Source organism: Grampus griseus (assembly GCF_964374135.1).
Source record: "Grampus griseus genome assembly, chromosome: 11".
Classification (NCBI taxonomy): Eukaryota; Metazoa; Chordata; class Mammalia; order Artiodactyla; family Delphinidae; genus Grampus; species Grampus griseus.
This window is the reverse complement of record NC_139005.1, coordinates 3,175,324-3,185,536: the sequence shown is the minus strand read 5'-3', so window position 1 is coordinate 3,185,536 and position 10,213 is coordinate 3,175,324. Positions and strand designations below refer to the sequence as shown.

Below are 10,213 nucleotides of genomic sequence, written 5' to 3'. Positions count from 1 at the left end.
GAAAACATTTCCACAGTCAGAGGACGCTCCGCAGACTCTTGCTCTGAACGTCTGACTGCTACCCAAGTACTTCCAAAATGGGATCGCTCGCCTGCCAGCTGGCAAACACATTTCCCTCCAGTGTTGGTGGCTGTCTGATCTTTACTTCTCTAATTATCCAGCACAGTCTCCACCCCTGGGGAAATAGACACATTTTCCCTGAGAAGTGAGAAAGCTTTCATTGCTGCCCTTGAAGGCCAGTGTCTCCCGGGGCCTTCGGGGCCAGCTCCCAGCTCTCTGCCCAGCACCAGGCAAGCTCTGGGGCAGAACCTCCTATACATTCACAACCCACTGTCCACCTACGGTCACCAGCACCGAGGAGGGACCAGAGAATCCAGGTCGAAGCACACGATCTGCGATGTAGTAACCAGGCGCCACGAGTGATTTCTCTGCGCCTCCGTTCCTTCATCTCGGAAGAAAATGTCTACAGCATCACAGAGCAGCTGCAAACGTCAAGCAAGACAGCGGGTTTGAAAGTGCTCTGGAAACTGAAAAGTGCTATAAAGAGTCAGGGGTGGGATTATTCCTGTTGTTGTTGTTACAGCTGTTCATGCTTCAGACACTCTGCCTCTGTGTTTATCACCAGATCCCAGGAGGTATCGATGAGAAATAAGTTTGGCTGCGAATTACAAAAAAACCCCACAAAATACAAGTGACTTAAAGAAGATAGTTTATTTCTCTCTCATATAAAATCTGTCCAGAGCTGTAATGGTGGTCCGTGGAATCAAAGACCCAAGAGCCTTTTATCTCGTTGAGTTACCATGGGTAACTTCCATTCTTAAGGTCATCTCAGAGTCCAAAATGGCTGCAGGAAATCCAGCCATCACATCACACCCCAGTCAACTGAAAAGAAGGAGAGGTGAAGAAGAGCGTGCCCTCTCCCTATTAGGACACTTCTGGAAACTGCAGCTCTGTTTATCTCCATTGGTCAAACTTAGTCACAAAGCCACGTCTAGCTGCAAGGGAGACTAGGAAATATGGCTTTTATTCTGAGTGACCATGTGCCCAGCTAAAAATGGGGGATCCAATTACTCAGGAAGAAGGGGAAACCAGGGCGTATCTGTCACAAGTGGTAATTTCTCTGTCTTCACCTTAATCTACGCGCCAGTAGCATTTCACCGCTGCCCTGGAAATGCTTTCTTCTCCACTACTGAGAAGAAAACCACTCTCTCCTGGTTTCCCCTCTCCTCTCCTCTCCTCTCTTCTCCCCTTCAACATTGGAGGGACTCAGGGCAGTCTTGGGGACACCTCTCCTCCTAAGTGCTCTCATCTAGTCTCAAGACTTAAAATACCAATCCAGGCGCCCGTGAATCCTAGACCGAGCCCTGACCTCTCCCCTTCATTCCAGAATCACACAGGCAGCTGCTACGGAAGCCTCCAGTCAGAGGTCTAACAGGGATCTCAACTCAGCTCTGATCTCCACCCACATACTTGCTCCTCCCCAAGCCTCTCCCACCACAGTAAACATGTGACTTGAGCCAGGAAACATGGAGTTAATCTTGCTTCCCCACCTTCCTGCCCTCCCTGCACCCAAAAGCCTCAGGAAGTCATAGTGACAATCTTCAAAACACATCTCAAGGTCACTGGCTTCCTTTCCTCTCCATCACTAACCCGCGTCCAGGGCACGTCGCCTCCCTCCTTGACTTTGCAGTGACCTCCTAACTGGGTCTCCCTGCTGCCACTCACCCCTGCCCCTCCCCTTTTCCATCACAGCCAGAGCGACACTTCAAATAAGTGAGTCAGGACAAAGGTGGTGGATTCAACACATACATCTATTTTGATCCCTCTTGAAACCCTTCTAAGATGACCACATAAGGATTTTTTTAAAGCTATAAATCCTAAAGGACAAAGAGAACAGGAGGATAGGAACAAAAATTCGGAAAACAGAAGGATGGGTGCCAGCTGACTTAGCACACCAAGAGAGCTGAACCTTACCCCAGGGACAGCCAGAAAGAAACATAGTTTCTACCAACGAACTCGCCAAGAGTCAAGAGCTGACAGCACTGGGCGTCTCTGGAAGCGGAGGTGGGGACGGGAGGGCGGCTCCGAAGGAGGTGACGCTCTAAATCCTCTCCTGACTCCACACGCAGCTGGGGGGTGCCCCTCCCTACGCAGGCAGAAGCTGAGAGTTCTTTCCCTTGGAGAGGATGATACAGAGTGTCCCCAGGGTGGGGGACACCAGGTCCAGGGGAACACAAGAGCCTCGTGCAGAACAGGGGTTCCGTACTGAACACTGGGGGTGGGGGGCAGCACTTTTCTCCCACGTGGTTCCCAGGATGCTGGTAGCCGGATTGTTCTCCACAGCAAGAAACTGGGGGAGCCCTTTCCATGGAATCTGACCCGGCCAGGAAGCCCTGCCCTGAAGAAATCTGCATTCTAACACGAGAGCCCTGCCAGGTGGCCATGGATGCAGCCGGCCTCCCAAACCTGCCCACCTGCTCTGAGTCTCCCATGAGCGTCAGTGCCAGTCTTAAGTAGAGACGGACGACCGAGGGTGACCTTCTGAGCAAAGGCTCTGGCGCAAACGACAAAGGCCAAAACAGACCCAGAGGAAATAGATCAGGTTGGGAGGAGAACCACGTCCCTGAAACCATTGCTACCCGCAGGCCAAGCAATGAAGATGTGGCCCATGAGATAGGGATGGGACGTTACCCCAGCTGCACCCCGGTCCCTCCTGCCCCTATTCCCACCTCAGCGCCCTCAAAGTGGAGACTCGCTTCCCTGGGTCGTCTCGTGGCTACTCTTGCTGTCACCTCGGAGAGGCCTTCGATGGCCACCCGCTCCGAGGAAGCCTCCCCGCCCCCCCACGTCACTCCCTGACTCAGGAGTCCGGGAGCTTTTCCTGGAAAGGGCCACCATGAGCCAAGAGTGGTTTCCGCTGCCACCTCCCAGCCCTACATCGTAGCTCGAAAGCTGCCACGGACCCCGGGTCACAGTGACCATGACCTGCTCCAGTGACACTCGATTTACCGACACTGCGACTGGAACCGCAGACCACTGTCACAGGTCACAGTGCTAGTCTCCTTTGGATTTTTTTTTCAACCATTTAAAAACATAAAAAGCATTCTTAGCTCCCAGACTCTACAAAAGCAGGCCCGCTATGGCCAAACCCTGTTCTAAGACATCCTCCTGTTTTCCCTTCATCAAAGCGCTAACTGCTTCCTGCTCACTTCTTTTTTCTTGTTGCTTACTATTCATCAGTCTCTCGGACCAGAACGGAAATTCCGTGAGAGCAAAGACCCCTGCACACCCCTGGTCCCACCTGCCATGCTCACACCCAGAGCCGTGCCTGGCATACAGTCTGTGCTCAATAAATGCTCGCCGTGGGCCACACCAGCCGCCCTGCACCCGCGGGACAAGCTCTGGGGGACAGCTGGGCACTCCCAGCCCGGCTCGCCCCTCACCCCCTCCTTTCCCAGTCCTTCCCTCTCTCCATCCCACACCCTAAGCCCCTCGGTGATGCCAGGGCTACCCACGAACCTGAGCGCCACGAAAAGCCCACGGTCAGCGCTGTCCCTACAGCTCCCTGGCCTGAGGGGAGGGCGTAGTGTCAGGTGGCTGGCAGCCGCCACCTTTGGGATGAGACTGGTAGAGCAAGGCCCCCGTGGGCACCACTCAGAGGGAGAGAGCTGGGGGGATTTGCTCCGGGCTAAACAGGGACGCACAACGATCCCCTATGAACCCACAACCAGTGAGGATGAACGGAAGTGCTCGTTAGGGTCTGCGGGATCCCACTGGCCGAATGCTCACAGGCATCATAGCTTCTCAGCACCACGTGCTGGGACTCGTGGTGACGGAAGAGGGGCCACCTCTCACCCAGAGAAAAGGACTCCTCGATCCTCGGATGGGAGGATTCAGGCGCCCAAGGTGCAGACGGGGCCTCACACGCTCACCACTGCTGGCACTCGGTCCTTCGAGGTCACTCACGTCCCCGCTTGCACAGACTCACCAGCCACTGTCTGCGGGTGACCTGGCTTCCTGGAGAGGAAGGGCCCCCAGGAGGAGGGCAGGTGCTGACACACGTGCCCTGGGTCTGCTCAGGCGAACTGGTAAAGTGGGTTTGGGCCCATCAGTCCGCTGCAACTCGCAGTTCTGATTCTGGCTAGCCAGTGCCGTGGGCCCACTCCCTCCCGGGTCAAGGGCTAAAATCAAGTTCCTAGGAGGCCAAAGTAGGGACGACACCCTGCCAGGCGCGGCCCGGACCTCCTGCTTTCGTGGCTCTTCAAATCCGGGGGGTTGAGTCCAGTTGTTGCTTATTAAGCACCTAACGCTCTGCGTCTGAAACTGCGGCGCTCACAGAACCCGGAGCCTCGCAGGAGCTGGGAGGCGACTGACTGGCTCGGATGGCAGCCAAGGCACATCCTTCCAAGGGCTCGGACGGGCTGGGACGTCACCCCGCGCGCGGCCCCTTCTCCTGTCCTCTCGGGAGGGGCCGTCAGCTGGTGGGCGGCTCTGAGACGCTGCTCCCCCGGCCTGGTCCAGACTGGACGGCTGGGCAGCCGCTGCCTTGTGCTCTACCAACAGCGCCTGGGGCTCCTTCATTTCCATACAAAGAAATCACTCGCACAAAGGCCTTGGTGTGTGGAGCAGACTTTACTGAAGATGTGGAGACAAAGGGGGTTTACAGAGCAGAATACAAAAAACTTAAAGTTGAATCAGACATCCATGAGCTCAGAGACACGGTTTTCTCCCGCTGGGCTCCAGCCTTCCGCGAAGGTGCGTGCCCACCACACCCGTCCTGTCTCAGGAAGTAACACAGAAACCAAATTCGGGACAGTTTCTTATTCGGAGTGGCTTGGGCCTCCCTTTCGAGAGTTATTTTCTCAATGAAGAACACCTGCTCCCCTGTTTCTGCCCCCCCAAAGTGAGGAGGAAAGTCTGCCCGACCCGGAGCCCCGAGGCCTCCTCTCTGCCTTTCGAGGGGCATCGGAGCAGAGCTTTTGCCTCTCTAACGATGAGCGTGTGTGTGTGTGTGTGTGTGTGTGTACGTCTGTGTGGTGAGCGTGTGTGTGTGTGTACGTCTATGTGGTGTGTGTGTAGGTGTGTGGTATACGCATGTGTGTACGTGATGAGTGTATGAATGTGTGTAAGCATGTGTGTATACGCTGTGTGTGCAGGTATGTGTGGTGCATGTGTGTATATATGTGTGTATACAGTGAGTAGGTATGTGGTGAGTGTATGAGTGTGTGTAGGTGTATATAGTGCGTAGGAGTGTGTGTGTGCGCCTAAGTGTGTGTGTGTGTATTCAGCGTGTGTGAGTGCTGTGTGAACACGTGAGCGTCCGTGGCCGGGTGGGACGGTCCTCTTCGCCCGACTCGCTGCCCCACTGCGCCCCGCGGGCCAGGTGTGGGCCCGCCCCTCACAGGTGTGGACCTCTCCCCTCACAGGTGTGGGCCCGCCCCTCACAGGTGTGGACTCCTCCCCTCACAGGTGTAGGCCCGCCCCTCACAGGTGTGGACTCCTCCCCTCACAGGTGTAGGCCCGCCCCTCACAGGTGTGGACCTCTCCCCTCACAGGTGTGGGCCCGCCCCTCACAGGTGTGGACCTGCCCCCTCACAGGTGCGGTCACCTTCTTCCTCCCCACAGTCAGCCCACTTTATTCCCATTTCACACACGAGGTTACAAAGGTTCCCGGAGGGTAAGTCACTCGCCCAAGGTCACACGACTTGTAAGAAGCCAACTCAGTCCTGGAGCAGCCTGGCTCCGGGGCTTCCGTTCTCAAGAACAACTTATCCGGAGTTACCTTCTCGTTTCCTGTCTTGGGCAGTAATGTCAGAAGGGGTCAAACGCGGTGACCTCTGGGATGAGGGGGAAAATCAAGCCCGCCCCCGCTCCAGCTCGAGTCCCTCCTCCAGGCAGGTGCAGCCCAGGTGTGCACTGGTGGCCCGGTCCCTGTGGGGCTCCCTGCTGTCGCCACCCCTGCTAACAAGGGACACCCGGGCCCTGCTCCACCCCACTGCCCTCCGAGCCCCGTGGGCGGGCCAGGGAGCAGAGGCCCCAAGCTGGTACACACAGCCCCGCGCTCCTCAGCCTGGCTCCGGTCCCAGAAGGGCGGGGCCGCGTCACACGCGCCTCCCAAACTCCTGTCGCATGCAGAAGGTCACCCACCCTATGGAAGGTCACTGGTGGTCACTGGGGCACTGTCTGCTGGGCCATCGGACCCCATGGGTCAGGCACCCATCCTGTTTCCACATCCCCGCCTGCTGACTCCTGATGATGTCAGCAGAGTCCTATCCCGCAGGCTCGGGGACACCCACCCATCACCCCTCCCAGGCCCAAAAGGCACGGGTCACACCCTTGCACACGGGCACCCTTCAAACGTCCATCAGGCACCTGCTGTGTTCCAGACGCGGGTTCAGGTTACAGAAAGTGACAGAGCAGGGCAGCTACGGTCTCCCCAGCCAGATGCTGAGTCCCGGGGGCGAGGCTCACTCGGAAACCAGGACGCGCACTGCTCTGTGGTCCACGGCCACCCAGTGCTGTTTCCCAAAAATCACACCCGACAGTCTTACTCCCTTGCTTAAAACACTTCCAGGACCTCCCATCACACGCAGAAAAAGCCGAAGCCCTTCCCGAGCGCGGGGCAGGGCCTGGGCGGGATCTGGGCCTGCATCTCTGGGTTCCTGATGCGGCTTCCCTCGCTGTCCCCGGGACACGCGTCATGCCCGCCCCCCAGGCCGCGGCCTCGGCGCCCTCTCCTGTCAGCACCCGTCAGTCTGCACGTCCTTCACCCGCTCACTTTGTCTTCCCTCCTCAGTAAAACGCAAGCTCCCAGGGACCCCGTCTGTCTCGGCCATCAGTACGTCCCGCGCCTGGCACGAAGCAGAAGTTAAATAAACGTGTGTTAAGCGAGTGGATAAACGCATTCAGCCTCAGGCGAGTTAGCCGGCCTCTCCAGACCCCACCTTCCTCATCTTTAACATGGGGAGAGCACAGCGCCCCCGGGTGAGGGTGGAAGAGGTGACACAGGCCCTCTGTCCAGGGACGCGTGGCAGGTGCTCTGACGGGTTGCGAATGGAACGCTTTCTCCACGCCAGGACAGGAGCAACCGGCCCTTCTGCGGGAGAAGACGTGGCTCCACGCTGGCTCTTGAAGAATGAGTGACAGTTCTCCAGGGCCAGAGCCGAAAGGCGGGGAGGGGCGCAGGGGGGTGTCAGATGAGGCTGCAGGAGAGGCGGGGCCGGGTCGGGTCTCCCATTTGCGGGCCCCGAGGGCCGCGGTCTGCACGACACCGCGGGGAGAGGCGCCTGCACCTGTGTTCTCCGTGGCTGTGACCGGTTTGGACTTTCCAGCTCTAAGTAGGTTAGTGTCCCTTAGGCTACTGAGGTCAGTTCCTAAAGAGAAGGGAAGACTCACAGCCAACACGTGGACCCGACAGCTGCACTGGCAGCCCTCACCCACGATACAAAACGAGGGACCTAGTGTGTGCAACCGTCCCAGGGCCCAGAGGCTGCTCACACACGCTTCTGAAGCCCTTGCTGGAAGGTTCAGTCGTGCTGGGAGGGCAGGCGTCACGAGCTCCCCTTATTCTGACAGCCCCGGAAACAGGGGCTGGGAGGGGGGAGGGCGGGAGAGCCTTAGCAGACACTAACCAGAGGAGGACGTGTGAGTGCTTCTCAGGGACCCCAAGGCCCCCTCCACATCACATCATCCACAAGGGGGAGCTGGGTCCCCGCACGCACGAGGGTCACACAACTTGGCATGGAGCCTAGCAGCCGTCCACAGGCTGCTTACCTAGACGTTGCCCCTCTTTCAAGGGGCAGCCCCTCTCAATTTCCCCCTCATCCCCGAAACTTCCACGCCCTGCCCCCTCCCACCTCTGAACTCCAGCTGCTCTGAGGACCGCTCACCCCACTTAAGAGTTTTCCAGGTTGACTTCTCAGATTGCAAGGAGTCAGATGCTATGAATAATAACGCATATGTATCGAACACGCTTGTGTGCTCGGCACCGTGCTAGGCACTCTGCATACACGAGGTAGGTACTGTTGTTATACCCATTTTACAGACGGGGAAACTGAGGCACAGTGAAATTAGGTAGCTTGCCCCAAGGCCACACAGCTAGTCTGTAGCGGAGCACCAGGATTCCAATCCTAGCAGCCTGACTCCAGAGTCCTTGCTCCTAACTGCTCCGTAACACCTCCTCAACGTCGTCTTACTCGCTTCTTATCCCCATACATCTCCCTGAGTGCTGGGCACACACACCACCTGCAGGTTGAATCTTGTTCCCCTTCGGCCCCAGGCTCCTGGAATTGCGGTTCCCCACTAGAGAAGGTGATGCCAAATGGCCGCTAGATGGCAGCAAAGAGCCGGGCCCCGAGAGCCCCGAGGGCAGGGATAAGGGGATGATAATAATGTTTACTGTATCTGGTGCATCTTGCACCAGGCCCTTTACCGACGTGATCTTTCCTCCTCACTGCGCCCATCCCCCTTTACAGGGAGGAAGGACACTCACGCTGAGACAGCTCGGGCAGCAGGGAACACGAGGACTGAGGCCAGTTCCCAGGAGAAACAGACCAGGGAAATCCCTCCGCGGGTCCCCTCCAGGTGCAGCGGGGAGCGGGGCACAGAACCTGACCTTTGGGGAGGGAGTGGACTTAGGGAGGGCGTGGACGGCCTGGGCTGCTCCAAGGCGGCACCCGGCAGGCTTCTTGGCTGGGAGGGGTTTGCGCTGAGACTCACAGACCATGCAGACTGCGTGGTCTCAAACCACTGGTCCACCGCAGACCTCTGACCAACTGTCTTGGCCTTCCCACCACAGAGGAGGCCGCGTGACTCCGGCCTCACCGCCCACACTCAAAAGCTGGCTGCACCACTGCACTCCCACACTCGCTGTCTCGGGCTCCCCTGACCTGGGACCCACCCCACCCCGGGCAGCCAGCGTGGCCACGGAGCCCCTGCCTGGAGACGGATGAAAACTACCTAAAGAGCTCTGACTGCGTCCACTTCCAACCTCCCGAGAGTTCAGTCACCTCCACACCTGAAACCCACCCCCCCGGGACTGGGCCGCGCCTCCCTGTCGGCTGTCCTGGGCAGCAGCAGCAGAGGTGGCCAGGGCAGATGCATCCGTCACTCCCAGCTGGCCGCGGACCCACGCCCCCCGCAGGCCTCCCAGCGTGGCCGGCAGCGGCTCCAGTGCAGCGCAGGGGCTGACCCGTCTTGAGCTTCAGCGTCTGGACGTTCCTGGCCGAGTCCACTGGGGCCTTGGCTTCAGGACGGCACCCCGGGGCTGCTTCCGCCCGTTTCCCAGCCAGCCGCCTGCTCCCTCAGCCCCTCCCGGGGCTCACACAGCCAGACGGGGCCTCCGAAGGTGCCCAGGTCTTGCGTTTATTGGGCTTAGGCACTGCGGGTTCGCGTTCCTGGTAGAAGAGTCATGACCTCCACTCTCCTGGCGCTCGGGGGGGGCTGCCCCCGCGGGTCCCCACCCCGCGTCCCTGCGCACACGATGTCTTGCCCCCCTCCCTGCTCCCCGGTCTCTTATTCCTTCACCAGCCGGTAGATGTGGTGCTGAGCCCCGTGCTCGCTGGCCGACACCTCGAAGACGTACGCGACGCACAGCAGCGTCTCCTGCGTGTCTCTGTTGGTGACCACCTGCAGGGGTGAGGGGAGGAGGGGGTCGGGCCCAGGAGACAGCATGCCACCTTCCCTGCCCACCGCCCGCTCTCCCCCACCCCTGCGCCCACCCCTGCGCGCACACCTGCAGCATGGTGAAGTTCTCCAGCGCACACCCCTGCGCCCACCCCTGCGCCCACCCCTGCGCACACCTGCAGGATGGTGAAGTTCTCCAGCACGCTGTTCATCATGTACTTCTCGGGCAGGTGCTTCAGCTTGTGGATGAAGTTGATCATGTACTCGCAGAGCGGCGAGCGGTGGATGCGGTAGGAGTAGTGGCCGTTCTCGTAGCGCGCGTACTCAGTCTGCGGGGCCCGGGGACAGTGGGGCTTAGGAGGCCGCCGCCCACGGCCAGCCTGGCCGGCCCCGTGAGGAAGCTCTACCACCCGCCCGGCCTTACGTGGGAAGGACGGGCAGAGCCCAGGGAGCCCTCGAGACAGAGCACCCCCCACCCCCTGTGACCCAGACGCCGGGTATCGGAGGAAGGAGCTTCAAGGCGTGGAGACGAGGACGGAATGACAGCTCAATCCCAGCCGCACATGGGGGACGGGCCACAGGGACCTTG

General features: G+C 59.1%; 1 protein-coding gene across 2 annotated transcripts in view; it reads right to left on the bottom strand.

Annotated features, from left to right (window-relative positions):
* Positions 1-9,491: 9,491 nt before the first annotated feature.
* Positions 9,492-10,213, bottom strand: part of TEAD4 (TEA domain transcription factor 4) — a 62,517-nt gene continuing 61,795 nt past the window's right edge. For both annotated transcript variants that reach the window (XM_082665997.1, XM_082665998.1), the window contains 2 exons: positions 9,801-9,953; positions 9,492-9,627 (listed from right to left, as the gene is read on the bottom strand). In XM_082665997.1, the coding sequence (XP_082522123.1) occupies positions 9,514-9,627; positions 9,801-9,953 (267 nt within the window). In that variant the 3' untranslated portion in view covers positions 9,492-9,513. The remainder of the gene's footprint in view (positions 9,628-9,800; positions 9,954-10,213) is intronic.